Raw genomic sequence first — 13225 nt, 5'->3', positions numbered from 1 at the left:
AACTTTCGGAAAAAAGATGTCGACAAAAAAAAAACCTTTCGAAAATATGGACATTTGCATATATATGTACATTTCAAATATGTTGTTAAAAAAAGTAAATTTCACAAAATGTTAATATATATTTTTTTTATGTTGATTTATTATGACATTACAATTATGAGAAATATTACATAGACGATTTAACAACCGGTAATACTACTTGTCTTATGAGGATCTACGCCTAACTGCATCACTTGAGCCGTTCTATGAAGATCAACGCTTGACTGGATTTACTTGCACAACACAATATTGAAGATTCCTTGTAAGCCTTTTCTTCCGTAGTCTGTAGTAATAAATCGCTTTTTCCGAGACTTGAAATTTGGATTTCCTGTATTCTGCAATAAATTGCATGGTCCTGGGTGTAGAAGTCTTTAAAACTTAACCATGGTGCTTCAACGAATCATGAATGTTAAGATATCTTATTATTTTTTTCTATAAGAAAAATTATTGAATAAGGCCATTCTGTAATGGGCTATTTTTATATGATTAATTTACAAAGAAAAAGGCCTAGAAGTCCGGTCCAAGAACAACACCCCGGTTAGTTAGTGCAATTTGACGCGCGCACACTCGTAAAAGTTTGGTAATCCCACGCTAACATGCACCGACGGCGGAGTTTAAATTAATTTTAGGAAAAAAAAAATTCAATATTTAAAATACTTTCTCTCTCTCTCTCCTCTTCTTCTTCTCCGTCGTTGCGCAACCGCACAGTTTCATATCGTTTCACTCTCCTCTCTCCCTTTACCTCAAGTAACGATTTTGCCGCTATTGCTTGTATCAGTACCAACGGTATCACAGTGTTGATTTGGTTAGGAAGCGAAAGTAAAGATAATATCTTTTTTTGTTAATCGGAATCTCGAATCTAGGGTTTTAGAGTGGTAGTTTCCATGGTGGGTTTAATCTGATTTTGGGTGTTTTGAATTGGCATTGAGATGGGTAGTAGTAATGTCGAAATCCCCAATTGGCTAAAGGCCATGCCTTTGGCACCCGTCTTCAGACCCACAGACACCGAGTTCGCAGATCCCATTGCTTACATCTCCAAGATCGAGAAACAAGCAAGCGCCTTTGGGATCTGCAAGATCGTTCCTCCTATCCCCAAGCCATCTAAAAAGTACGTCTTTTGCAACTTGAACAAGTCGCTTCTGAGGTGTCCCGAGTTGGCTTCGGGTGTAGACGTTTCGAAGCGTCTTGGCCAAGAGGATAGAGCTGTGTTCACCACTAGGCAGCAAGAGCTAGGCCAGGCTAGGAAAAAGACTAAAGAGGGTAGTGATGTTAAGCAGGTGTGGCAGAGTGGTGGCGTGTATACGTTGGAGCAGTTTGAGTCAAAGTCGAAGGCTTTTTATAAAAGCCTGTTGGGGACGGTTAAGGAAGTGTCGCCGGTTGTGGTTGAGGCGTTGTTCTGGAGAGCGGCTTCGGAGAAGCCTGTGTATATAGAGTATGCGAACGATGTCCCTGGCTCGGCTTTTGGCGAGCCGGAGGGGCATTTCAGGCATTTCCGGCAGAGGAAGAGGAGAGGGAGAGGGTTTTATCAGAGGAAGAATGGTGAGGAATCGTTGCCTGAGGTGGCGAAGGCATCTCTTGCTTCTCCGAGTTTATCATCTCAAGATCCAGCCAAGAAGAAGAATATGGATGTTGTTGTTGATGAAATGGAAGGTACTGCAGGGTGGAAGCTTTCCAATAGTTCGTGGAACCTTCAGATGATCGCGCGTTCGCCTGGCTCTGTGACACGCTTCATGCCGGATGACATACCTGGTGTAACGTCTCCCATGGTTTATATCGGTATGTTGTTCAGCTGGTTTGCTTGGCACGTTGAGGACCATGAGCTTCACAGTATGAACTATCTTCACACTGGCTCGCCAAAGACTTGGTACGCTGTCCCTAGTGATTATGCGCTCGATTTCGAAGAGGTTATCCGCAAGAATTCTTATGGCAGAAACATTGATCAACTGGGTACGTTCTTTCTGAAAAAAAAACACTGCTAATTATGATATACTATTCCTGTAATTTTGCTAACAGCGACTATGGTATGATGAGAGTTTAGTCTTTGGTTAACGTTATGATAGATACTAGACATTGCAACACTTGTTCTGTTTTTCATTAACTGTTTTCTATTATTTGTAACTGTCAGCTGCTCTCACCCAACTAGGCGAAAAGACAACTCTTGTATCACCTGAGATGATAGTTTCATCTGACATTCCTTGCTGTAGGTAGGTTTTTTAATTTTGTTTGACCTTTAACATTCCCTGATGTGCGGCAGTGTGTTTGTTTTTACTTTACTTTCTTGCTCTGCTATAATTATGTTAATCTATGTTTGTTTTTTCTACGTAGGTTGGTACAAAATCCTGGTGAATTTGTTGTGACTTTCCCGAGGTCTTATCATGTAGGATTCAGCCACGGTAAACATTCTTTCAAGTCTTAGTGATTGCAGTCTATTCCTTCCATTTTGCACTTCTCAAAGGGTTTGGGAAAATGAAAAAAAAAAATGAATAAAGCTTTGGAGAAAAGGGGTGTTTTACGACATAGCATGAGGTGAGGATTGATCTTCTAACCAGGAGAATGAAGAACCATATATCTATTAAGTAGTTAGATCATATACGTAGATAGTTTGACTTAGATTAGGATTATATATTGCTAAATTTTTAAAAATCCTTAACTAAGCAGATTTAATCTATAACGTTTTTTAGGTTTTAACTGTGGGGAAGCCGCTAATTTTGGAACTCCACAGTGGCTCAACGTAGCTAAGGAAGCTGCTGTGCGTAGGGCAGCCATGAATTATCTCCCCATGTTGTCCCATCAGCAGCTTCTATATCTCTTGACCATGTCCTTTGTTTCAAGGCAAGGCAACATTTCCATTGTCCCCTTTGTACATAGAACCCCTTAAGTTTTGCTCTACCATAGTTTGTTCTCATAGTCATGTAAATATTAATTTTTTCCAGAGTGCCACGATCGTTGCTACCAGGTGGTCGTAGCTCCCGGCTGAGAGATCGCCAGAGAGAAGAAAGGGAGTTCCTTGTGAAGAAAGCTTTTGTAGAAGATATATTGAACGAAAACAAGAATCTATCTGTTCTACTTGGAGAACCGGGCTCTCGTTTGGTGATGTGGGACCCTGATTTACTTCCGCGTCATAGTGCACTCGCTCTTGCAGCTGCTGGAGTTGCTACCACTCCTGCGGTTTCATCACCAGCAGAGGCAAAAAGTGAAATTGAGAATAAGGAGGAGAACCCTAGTCTTTTAGAGGAATTGAGTTTGTTCATGGAGAAGCTGAAAGATGTGTACTACGACGACGATGATGGTCAGCTTAATGATTTCCAAATCGATTCTGGAACGTTGCCATGTGTGGCGTGTGGCGTTCTTGGCTTCCCCTTTATGTCTGTGGTACAGCCTTCTGAAGACGCATTAAAAGATCTCTCAGAGAGACAAGGAGAGATAGGTAAACAGACCCTCATTTTTTTAATCCAAACCATGAACTGCAGTATCTATGTTAATTGTATTTCTATTAATCCTACAGATGCTCTGGAAAATAAGGCAGAGTCATCAGAAACATCTGACTGTGAATGGAACACGTCATCCAGATATGTAAGACCTCGCATATTCTGCCTCGAACACACTATTGAACTTCAGAGACTGTTGCAGTCAAGAGGTGGACTGAAGTTCCTTGTAATTTGCCATAAAGGTAAGTATAAGATTGTGTAAAAGTCCGTTTGATTGTTGATTGTTGTTGATCATTCTTTTTGTAACCTTTATTGGAATTGTTTGCAGACTTTCAGAAATTTAAGGCGCATGCGGCTATAGTGGCAGAGGAAGTGAAAGTCCCTTTCAGATATGACGATGTCTTGTTAGAGAGTGCGTCTAAAGAAGAGTTGAGTCTAATTGATCTAGCAATCGAAGGTGAAGAAAACAACGAACACGGCGCAGACTGGACCTCCAAACTCGGCATAAACTTACGGTACTGTGTCAAAGTGAGGAAAAATTCGCCTACTAATAAGATTCAGCATGCGCTGTCGCTAGGTGGCTTGTTCTCGGACTCGAGCCACGTGCTGGATATGTCAACTATCAAATGGCTGCAGCGAAAATCACGCTCAAAAGCTAAGCCCTGCTCCACGTCATGTTTCACACCTCGTGAATTAGGGGAGAAAGGAAGAAAAGATCACCCAGTACTCGAGAAAGAAGAAGTTGAATCACAAGGGGGAAGAAAGGAGGAAAAGATCATCCAGTACTCGAGAAAGAAGAAGTTGAATCCCAATTCCAATAGGTCACGTCATGATAGGGGAGTTGATTCTGAGATGAACAATGAGGTTGGAGACTCTGCTGATTTAACTTCCGTAACCAGAGAGCACCAGGGACATTCTGTGACCAGTAATAACCTCCGTGGTGTTGATGAAGCGGCTGAAATGAGCGATCAAGGGTTCAAAGAAGCTAGAACTACTAACGCTAACATTGAGGAGGAAGAGCAATCACAGGTGGTGCTACCTACCAATAGAGAAGCACATTCTTCAGCTCAAGTTGGTTTTGAAGTTGCTGAAACCAACATTGCCAGTGAGAAGATAGTTGCGGGCATGGTCCGTGACGATGAACCTCTGGCAAGCAACGGTGATCAAGCTTCTTCAAGTGGCTTGCAAGCTGCAGATAATGAAAATAGCACGGAGAGCGAAGTCGCAAGCTCAGGTGACACCAAGGTTGTCGTGGAAGCAAAGAAGAAGCGGAAAATAGAAATAGACTCTGAGACGAATGATTATCATCCAGAGAGTAGCATTGGTTTCATAAAGAGTCCTTGTGAAGGGTTGAGGTCAAGGGGTAAGAGGAAAGTGACATGTGAAGAAACTTCATTCAATCTCAATGAAGCAAGCGATGAAAAGAAGAAACACACTGCGAAAAGGCTCAAGAAAACTCCAAATACTGGCTCAACGACAACTCAGCACAACCTTTGTTACCTAGAGGGATGCAAGATGACGTTCAAGAGCAAAGCGGACTTAGCAGCTCACAAGAGAAACCGCTGCACGCACGAAGGGTGCGGGAAGAAGTTCAGGGCTCACAAGTATCTGGTGCTTCATCAGCGCGTTCATAACGATGATAGACCGTTCGTGTGTCCTTGGAAAGGATGCTCTATGAATTTCAAATGGCAGTGGGCGAGGACTGAGCATTTGCGTCTGCACACGGGAGAGCGACCATACAAATGCAAGGTCGAGGAGTGTGGGCTGTCGTTTAGGTTTGTGTCGGATTATAGCCGTCACAGACGGAAGACGGGCCATTATGTGACATAGAGATTGAGGGGGGGATGCAAGAGAGGTTAAAAGAGCCTCTCTCTGTGGAATTATTGTAAACTTTAGTTCTTGGTTGTTGTTTTACTTTTTAGTTTGATTGTCTAGTGTTTCATGTCTCTTTCTGTAGTGTTTCATTTTTCATGAAGGTTGCCTCACACTCTTTTGTTTTTGCTTTGTTGTTTTAACTAAGTCACAATCGGCTTTTAAAATGGTTGTTAATGTGAATGATTCTCGTACAAAATCTCTTACTGTATGCTTAAAACTTTTTATGTAATTTTTTTAATTGGAAACATAACTTATAAACTTGGAATCTATGTCAGATATGTGAGAAGTATGAGCTATGTGTAGATGGATTTGAGGAACACGTGTATGAACTTGGAATGTATGTCAGAATCAGATGATGTTTATTACGTACACGTGAGTTCACCATTATCCTCAATTTTTATATATGCGGGTTGGGTTTGCAGTTCCATAAAGGATTCGAATATCTTAGCGAAAGCGATTACGTATCTTAAAAAAAAATAACAAAGAAATGAGATGTAATTCGTTTAACTAATGATAGAGGCATTCTCTAGCAAACCAGCAGCTCGTACCTCAGCATGATAGCGATATTAACCTATTAAACTAATCCAAAAGGTGCTGACAAAAAAAAAACTAATCCAAAAGGTCATTGACCAATATACAAACATCTGTTATCCAAGTAAGTAATTCCAATTTCTCTTTAATATATAGAAAAAAGATTTTAATCCAGATTCTCTAAAATATAGACCATAAAATATTTAGTTTTTATCAGGGAAAATAATTACAATATATGGGAAACAAATGGAAATCAGGTAAATTTTACGGATTTATTATCATATAATAATGGTTAGGGAGTAAGCTTTAGAGATTAACACTATTTTTAAAAAGAAGACACGTGGACGAATCGTAACGGGTTACGGGAAAAAGAGCGGGGGGGGGGTTTAAAGATTAACAAACCGCCTCCCGATAAACCAACAACACGACGGTGTGAAACGGCTTTTAAATATCTCTGCCGTCTTCCCGATCGCTCTTTCGTTTATTCTATTTCAACGGTTGCGATTCTCTCTCTCCCTCCCTCCGACCAAACCCATCTTCGTAGGTTTTCTCCTCTCCCTCTCTCTTTGCTTTTTTTCGTTGGTTAGTGATTTTTGGTGATCAAGATGATGATTTTAGCGTTAAAACTATGTAAATCAATAAGCTTTTTTGGTTATCTCTTGATTTAAACACCTAAATGCTGTTTTTTTCTCCTTCTTCGGATCATGCATGCATCTGATCACGCGTTACCCTCTTTTGCAGGAAACTCAATACTACACGCAACACCAAACCCCAAAGACTCGATCTTTTTTGGTTCTTTGAGATTAATGGGGTATAATAACCAGCCTGATCCAGATGCTGTTCGGTGGGGTCTACACGACCTCGAGGTTTGTACACTCACAAACGCTGGCTCTTGCCGCAGCGTAACGCGTTACGAGACGGATGGTGTAGCTGATCAAGGCTATGTTAGAGAAGGTTACAACAACAACCAGACTTTGACTGGTAGTTATGTCGACAATGATGCTGTCATCGCTCAGTTTTACCAAGACGAGTTGTCTAGAGTTGATCGAGCTGAAGCATCTAATGATCCTAGTCGAACTTCAGTTGTTGAACAAGAATGGCCTCCTCACCCTCGTCAAGGGGAAGCCATTGATATTTCTCATGAAAGAGATGGCATGGAAGATAAGAACGTTGCAAGGTTAGGGAATCAAGGGGAGGGAAGTTCCCCAGGTCGTGATGATGATGAATCAGTTTGTTCTATAGAAATAGAAGAAGAGTCTTGGTCTGAGTTTGGGAAGCGACTCAACCACATGATTCCTATTGCTGTAACTACTTCTTCTCTTTGTCATGGATCTAGATTAAGTCACTGTAAAAGTTTAAAATCTATGATTTTGGTGTGTTGCAGCATGTGCCTAAAATCAATGGAGAGTTACCGTCAGAGGATGAACAGGTTTCTGATCATCAACGGCTATCTCAGAGGTATGTTCAGTAGATATCTTGAATACAATCTAGAGAATAAAACTTCCTGTCACAATTTATTTGTTTATGCTTGTTGTAACCTGTTATGACTTAGGAGTTGTTGTAAATGATCATCGTCTTAGTTACTTTTCTGGTGATAGTTAGTGATAGGAGTCCAAAAGCATCTTTACGTTAGAGAGCGTTCTCTAGGTCTATAGATTTATTTGAATGGATAATGATTAATGAGAAATATCTTCTTATTTGAACAGATTACAGCTTTATGGCTTGGTGGAGAACAAGATTCAAGGAGATGGAAACTGCCAGGTTTATTTTCTCTTCTTCTCGTTTCTGGTTACCGTTTGCGGATGTAACTTCTAGCAGTGTGTGACTTGTTTTTGTATTATTTTTTCTCAGTTTCGAGCACTATCAGACCAGCTTTACCGCTCTTCAGAGCACCATAGTGCTGTTAGAGAACAAGTTATTAATCAGGTTGAGATATTGTACCAAGAAAAGGAATAAAATTCTCTCCATTTAAGTTTGATATACTTGCTTGTGATGATTTGACATTCTCGTATGTTGTTTCAGCTTGCGTATAATCGAGAGATGTATGAAGGCTATGTTCCAATGGCGTACAACGACTATCTTAAAACAATGAAACGGTATCTATTTTCTCAGTTCTTTCTACTGATATGTATTGTGTTAGCTTATTATTAACAGTGAATTATTGGGAACATAGGAATGGAGAATGGGGTGATCACGTGACTCTTCAGGCTGCTGCGGATTGGGTACTTACACAACCTCTGCTCTTCGTAGCTTGTACAATGTTTTTGTGTAAGAAGAAAGAATCTTTAGAGACTTTGACATTTTGGTTTTGATGTGATTGGCAGTTTGGTGTTAGGATGTTTGTGATAACTTCATTCAAGGATACATGTTACATTGAGATCTTGCCACATTTGCAGAAGTCCAATCGCCGTAAGTTACTTCTCAATGCTCTAATTAGTAACAGTCCTTTTGTTCTTCATAATAATAATAATGCATGTGTTGGCTTGTGAATCAGTTATATGTTTAAGCTTCTGGGCTGAGGTTCATTACAATTCAATCTATCCTGAAGGAGGTGTGTGATGCTTCTTATATGATATAAACATTCCATGGATTATGTTGAATCGAATGTTAGATACAAGTAGTTTTATCATTCCTTTGTTGTCTGAACTTTTGTGTAGAGCTGCCGGCACCTGAGGGCAAGAAGAAGAAGAAGAAATTTTGGGTTTTCTGAGCTCTCTTTCTTCTGAAGGGAGCACAAAGTTGAGGAAAGAAGTCTTGAGTACATCATCATGTTTATTCTTTTTTACTAACGTAACTTAGAATCTATAGAGCAATATGATCTTTGTATATACTGAATATAATCCCATCAAAGTATTAACCATGGAGACCCGTAGTGTGTTGAAAAGCTGTACTTTTTATATATGTTGGAATAAATCGATAAAAGGAAGGTTACAGTGTGTAACTACAGTAGTTAATTACATGTAACAAAAAGGAAGATAATGCCAAAAGCGTTTGATATTGCAACGTGCGACAAATCTACTACCATTGTGTCTTTCAAAACCAGGATGACTCCCAAAACTAAAAACAATCAGAGGGGAAAAAAAGAGAGAGAGAGAGCAGAGTCTTGAGACTGTTAAGTTTCAAGTGATTGAATCGTTCTCTATCATCTCCCGCACTTCGTTAACCACAAAATGGGCTTTGTGGCCACCGATAACTTCAGCTTGTTTCTGGTTATCTCTCCATAGCTGCATAGGGAACAAGATACATAAATTAGAGAGACAATTACTGAATCAAAATTCCATAAAGATTCTTTCAAGACATGGGGGAGAAACAGATAAAACCACACCTGTATCGTTGGCATTTTCTGCGTCAAACAAAGGTTTCATTCAGTACTTGTTTGATCAAGAATAAAGACTCCCCAAAAGTATTTCGAAAAGAAAACAGGAATGTTCATTACCGTAACTCCTGCACGAGACACAAGTTTGTATGGCACAGCGTTGACATCAACATGATAAAAGCGCAGTCTGGAAAACAAAAACATGTTGGATCAGCCCAATAAAGGTATAAACAAGATCCAAATCCTACAAAAGCTAATCAGGAAACCTTGGGTAGAACTCAGCAGCGAGCTTTTCGAGTTTGGGCCTCAAGTATATACATTTCCTGCACCAAGCTGCCATCCTTCAAACACCCATATAAAAGACACAATCAACAACTTAAAAACAGCGCATAAAGACTTGAGCTTTCTGTAAGAGAATCAGAATCAAGCAAACAAAGTCACAGTTTTTTTAAATCCTAAAAGCCTCACCAGACGATCACAACTGATTCACCGACCCTCTGAGCTTCCTCCATCACCTCATCGAAGTGGCTCTCGCTACTTATCGGACCGAGCTCGACCGAGACCGGCGAGTCATCCACCTCTTGCTTCCGGGCATCGATTGCTTGGATTCTCCCCGTTACCAAACTGATCTCCCCGGGAAAAGATAGAAACTTTAATTGATAATACGAGCTCGAGACTTGACGAGGAGGAACCAAAGGTGAGATCTTTGTGTTTAAAGATCTCAGAGAAGGAGACAAGTTCACAATCTCTGACATTCTCTTTCACTCCAAAAAGACTTCTCAACAACAAGATTAGCAAATAATAAATGGTCACTGTACTCAGTTTAGCAAAAAAGCCCCCCATGTTTAATGGAAGTACCAGATTAATACCATTACTTTTTTATGCGACAATAAAACCCAATTTTGAGACAATCATGATTCATGAGTGTTCTTTTAAGGCTCCCCAAGGATCACCAAGCAGTTGTATCTATTTCCGAGGCGGATTCATGTTACAGCAGATAGTCTTTTAAGACAAGGAACTTTTGTTTCACAATTTTGTACAAGTGTGTATACAATTTGATTGGTGAATGAACTTTTTTTTAACTAGCTGTCTCTGGACGCAGAGAAGTTGATACCATCTTCAGTATTCCTAGTGAATGTTGGGCATAGCCATTTGATTATGTTGGACCCTAACACCTGTGGAAAAGCATGAAACTTAATCAGAAGAATGATACAAAAGATAGAGAGTTCTATTGTAAAGAAAAAGGTACCGAGGTGATGTTTTTGTAAACGCCAAGATCGAACTGATGCCTATAGCTTTGTCCTGATTTTCTAGCTAACCACAATGCCCGCTTTGAATTATAATGCTACATAGAAAATTTTTGACCATTTAGGCACACTGTTAATTAATCTATTGTAGGCAAGAAGAGAAGAAAATATACCTCAATGGTGGTCATATTGTGAGCGATCAGGTAGATATGCCAACCAAGGAGAGTCCCAAGTGTTATGCTTAGTCCGATCATGAACACCCCACAAGAAACCTAAACAGTGAGCAACAACACTGGTAAGTGTAAGACTATAGACAAGTAACATGTGCTTCTTCTAAGCAATACTCTTTATCTCGAAATAAAGCTAGACTTGTTGATAGATATTACTTACCATGAAAGTTTTTAGTGGAACATTTCCTGCGTATGATTCCCCGTTCTTGAAAACGCAGCAAACCAGCAATACCTATATAATAACATTCACACACATGAGAGAAGAGTCTCACCCCATAAGAAAAGAAACAAGAATTGGGATTTAACGTACTGTGGAGTGGATGCAAGCAACAGTTGCATAAAACACAAGAAGGAAGAAAGCCTTGTAGTTCGCATAGCCAACACAGTTATTTATCCAAACGCAATGGTGGTCCTGTACATAAAATAGAAACGTCTAAGAATAAAAAAAGAATCTTCTGGTAAAGTTTTGACTCGTTGATAAGTGTTACCTACCATCTTCAAGACGCATCTTCTGCAAACTCGACAGTGATGAGTCCGAAGAGGCTTATATGCAAAGCACGTATCACACTTCCTTGCTTCTGTACCCTAATATAAAGGTTCATTCAAATACCAAGAAAATCAATTCAGGACAACATCACTCAATGATTAAGCTAGAAAAAAAAAAGCATTTAAGCTATACTCATCATTCAACGCAAAAAGGATCAGCTTCTCATATAAGAATCTGCTCAAAAGATTAGAGAATTATGGTTCTACGAGCATCAAAGCACACAAAGTCCCTTCCTTTATCGTAACCTAAAACCTCAATCAAACATACATTATCCTGAGATCATCAATTCCTCAATGATTAAGCTAGAAAAAAAAACAATTTAAGCTACTCATCATCATTCAAGGCAAAAGATTAGAGATTTATAATTCTAAGAGCATCAAAACACACAAAGTCTCTTCCTTTAATCGTATTCTAAACCCTAAACCAATCATACATTTAACTTTCAATACAAATACAGAGGAACACAGGGGAGAGAGAGAGAGAGGAGCTTACGTTGTTACTACCGGACCAGCTAGAATTCTCAACATCAGGTGCGTAAGATGACGGGACACGACCCGGATCTAAAAGAACGCAAATTGAGAGGGAGAAGATGCAGAGAGACGCCAAGGAGGTGAAGATCAATGCGTTTAGCTTCCCAGCCGAGCTTCGTAGACCAACCCAATCATCGATGAACACAAAGAGTGTGACGTAGTAGACCAAACCCATCACCAGAATCACCGAAAGGACCGGGATCGAGAAGAATCTCCGGCAACTCATCGCCAGATCTCTCCGTCGCTCGCAAACTCTCACCACCGTTATGTTAAAAGAAAGGAAAATCAAGCGAGTCAAACTTACAAGAAATGAACACGTGGCGGTACGTGATTCGCAGTCGAGACGAAGCCCATCAGAAATGTTTAGTAGTTTCGTTAATGGGCTTCTTTCTGAATTATTGGGCTTACATTAAGATCCATCAACTTTTTTTGAATAAATAATGGAATACGTCATCAAATAGGGGAATAAATGACGTTTCTTATGGGTTTTTTTTTTTTTTTTTTTTTTTGCTAAAAGTTTCTTAGAGCATCATTAACGGGGTTCTTAGGACGGGGCTCTTAGCGGAATATAAGAACCCGACTCTTAATTTTTAACTGAAAATGCTAAGAGTCGGCTCTTAAATAAGAGATTTAAGAGCCGACTCTTAACTTTTTCAGTTAAAAGTTAAGAGTCGGATTCTTATATTCTGATAAGAACCATGTACTAAGAACTCTGCGTTAATGATGGTCTTATGGGTTTTTCAGAGTTTAAATGTGGTATGTGCGATTTTTTTGTGAATAGTATGTCACAATCAATTAATACGTCAGAAGAATTCAAATAGTGTATACATTGTATGTATGACAACACATATAGTACAAATAACTTGTTGGAGATTGTACTATGAATGGATTGCTACCATAAGTTCGTTGTCCACCATGTGATCGGTGTCCCTTACATTTATTGGTATAATCTGTTTCTACGTGTCTTATTCTATCTCTCACTATAACATTGTTAAGTTTTATGCTTAATTAACCATTGATAAGAATATTCATCTTAAACAAAATCAATATTATGCTATATACAGCTTCGATTTGTTAAAGATTTCTCCAATACCTATAATTCTTTTAAAATAAAATAAAATTACAGTTTATACAAATGTTTAAGGAAATTTATAAGGGTGAATGACTATATTGAGAAAAATATTAGATTTGTAGTAAGAGAGTAGAGAGAGGTGGGAAGAAAAAGTACGAGAAAGGGGGTGATATGTTTAGTTAGTGAAATATAGGTTTTTTTTTTGGTTATAGGATCAAAATTTCCAATTTATAAATGCCGAAGAGCATTTAATTTGTAGATTATTATTCGTGTAAGAGGAAAACCCTAATCAGTATTCCATTAGCCTAGTGTAAAACTGAAAGACTTAGTTTAGGTCAATTTTGAATAACAATATTCATGGACATATGTGTGCATTATATTCCATGTATACTAAGAGCATGTTTATTGCA

At 39.2% G+C, this 13225-nt stretch overlaps 4 protein-coding genes across 4 annotated transcripts; 2 read left to right on the top strand and 2 right to left on the bottom strand.

The window, feature by feature from the left end:
• The first annotated feature begins 665 nt into the window (after positions 1 to 665).
• Positions 666 to 5538, top strand: LOC125592306 (probable lysine-specific demethylase ELF6). The gene is made up of 7 exons (XM_048767106.1): positions 666 to 1986; positions 2165 to 2243; positions 2365 to 2432; positions 2721 to 2871; positions 2973 to 3466; positions 3545 to 3709; positions 3796 to 5538. The coding sequence occupies exons 1-7, from the start codon at positions 969 to 971 to the stop codon at positions 5295 to 5297; spliced, it is 3477 nt and encodes a 1158-aa protein (XP_048623063.1). The 5' UTR covers positions 666 to 968; the 3' UTR covers positions 5298 to 5538.
• Positions 5539 to 5769: 231 nt separating this feature from the next.
• Positions 5770 to 8814, top strand: LOC106372682 (OVARIAN TUMOR DOMAIN-containing deubiquitinating enzyme 9). Its single transcript, XM_048767107.1, has 11 exons — positions 5770 to 5997; positions 6091 to 6413; positions 6615 to 7177; positions 7258 to 7331; positions 7580 to 7634; positions 7725 to 7799; positions 7896 to 7969; positions 8047 to 8095; positions 8198 to 8282; positions 8368 to 8424; positions 8531 to 8814. Exons 3-11 carry the CDS (start codon positions 6680 to 6682, stop codon positions 8581 to 8583), a joined length of 1020 nt encoding a protein of 339 aa, XP_048623064.1. The 5' UTR covers positions 5770 to 5997; positions 6091 to 6413; positions 6615 to 6679; the 3' UTR covers positions 8584 to 8814.
• Positions 8749 to 9982, bottom strand: LOC106372684 (thioredoxin-like 3-2, chloroplastic). Its single transcript, XM_013812952.3, has 5 exons — positions 9658 to 9982; positions 9456 to 9530; positions 9310 to 9376; positions 9199 to 9216; positions 8749 to 9097 (listed from the first exon to the last, which is right to left on the bottom strand). Exons 1-5 carry the CDS (start codon positions 9942 to 9944, stop codon positions 8993 to 8995), a joined length of 552 nt encoding a protein of 183 aa, XP_013668406.2. The 5' UTR covers positions 9945 to 9982; the 3' UTR covers positions 8749 to 8992.
• Positions 9983 to 10136: 154 nt separating this feature from the next.
• On the bottom strand, positions 10137 to 12025 carry LOC125592307 (probable protein S-acyltransferase 15). Its single transcript, XM_048767108.1, has 7 exons — positions 11706 to 12025; positions 11159 to 11251; positions 10977 to 11078; positions 10827 to 10898; positions 10610 to 10708; positions 10439 to 10534; positions 10137 to 10364 (listed from the first exon to the last, which is right to left on the bottom strand). Exons 1-7 carry the CDS (start codon positions 11967 to 11969, stop codon positions 10272 to 10274), a joined length of 819 nt encoding a protein of 272 aa, XP_048623065.1. The 5' UTR covers positions 11970 to 12025; the 3' UTR covers positions 10137 to 10271.
• Between the last annotated feature and the right edge of the window lie 1200 nt (positions 12026 to 13225).

Source organism: Brassica napus, chromosome C9 (assembly GCF_020379485.1).
Source record: "Brassica napus cultivar Da-Ae chromosome C9, Da-Ae, whole genome shotgun sequence".
In the NCBI taxonomy this organism is placed as follows: Eukaryota; Viridiplantae; Streptophyta; class Magnoliopsida; order Brassicales; family Brassicaceae; genus Brassica; species Brassica napus.
The sequence above is the reverse complement of the archived record's forward strand: the minus strand, read 5'-3'. Positions and strand labels throughout refer to the sequence as shown.

Bases quoted from the DNA above. Each gene is read 5' to 3' on its own strand.
- LOC106372684 (XM_013812952.3), bottom strand. From the start codon at position 9,944: ATGTCAGAGATTGTGAACTTGTCTCCTTCTCTGAGATCTTTAAACACA. The intron at 9,531-9,657 runs GTGAGGCTTTTA...GGGTGTTTGAAG, and splicing joins GAATCAGTTGTGATCGTCTG to GATGGCAGCTTGGTGCAGGA. The intron at 9,377-9,455 runs GTTTCCTGATTA...TTTGTTTTCCAG, and splicing joins GCTGCTGAGTTCTACCCAAG to ACTGCGCTTTTATCATGTTG.
- LOC125592307 (XM_048767108.1), bottom strand. From the start codon at position 11,969: ATGAGTTGCCGGAGATTCTTCTCGATCCCGGTCCTTTCGGTGATTCTG. The intron at 11,252-11,705 runs GTAAGCTCCTCT...CCTTTATATTAG, and splicing joins GCTGGTCCGGTAGTAACAAC to GGTACAGAAGCAAGGAAGTG. The intron at 11,079-11,158 runs GTAGGTAACACT...TTTTATGTACAG, and splicing joins GAAGATGCGTCTTGAAGATG to GACCACCATTGCGTTTGGAT.
- LOC125592306 (XM_048767106.1), top strand. From the start codon at position 969: ATGGGTAGTAGTAATGTCGAAATCCCCAATTGGCTAAAGGCCATGCCT. The intron at 2,433-2,720 runs GTAAACATTCTT...AACGTTTTTTAG, and splicing joins TCATGTAGGATTCAGCCACG to GTTTTAACTGTGGGGAAGCC. The intron at 3,710-3,795 runs GTAAGTATAAGA...AATTGTTTGCAG, and splicing joins CCTTGTAATTTGCCATAAAG to ACTTTCAGAAATTTAAGGCG.
- LOC106372682 (XM_048767107.1), top strand. From the start codon at position 6,680: ATGGGGTATAATAACCAGCCTGATCCAGATGCTGTTCGGTGGGGTCTA. The intron at 7,800-7,895 runs GTTGAGATATTG...ATGTTGTTTCAG, and splicing joins GAGAACAAGTTATTAATCAG to CTTGCGTATAATCGAGAGAT. The intron at 7,970-8,046 runs GTATCTATTTTC...TTGGGAACATAG, and splicing joins TATCTTAAAACAATGAAACG to GAATGGAGAATGGGGTGATC.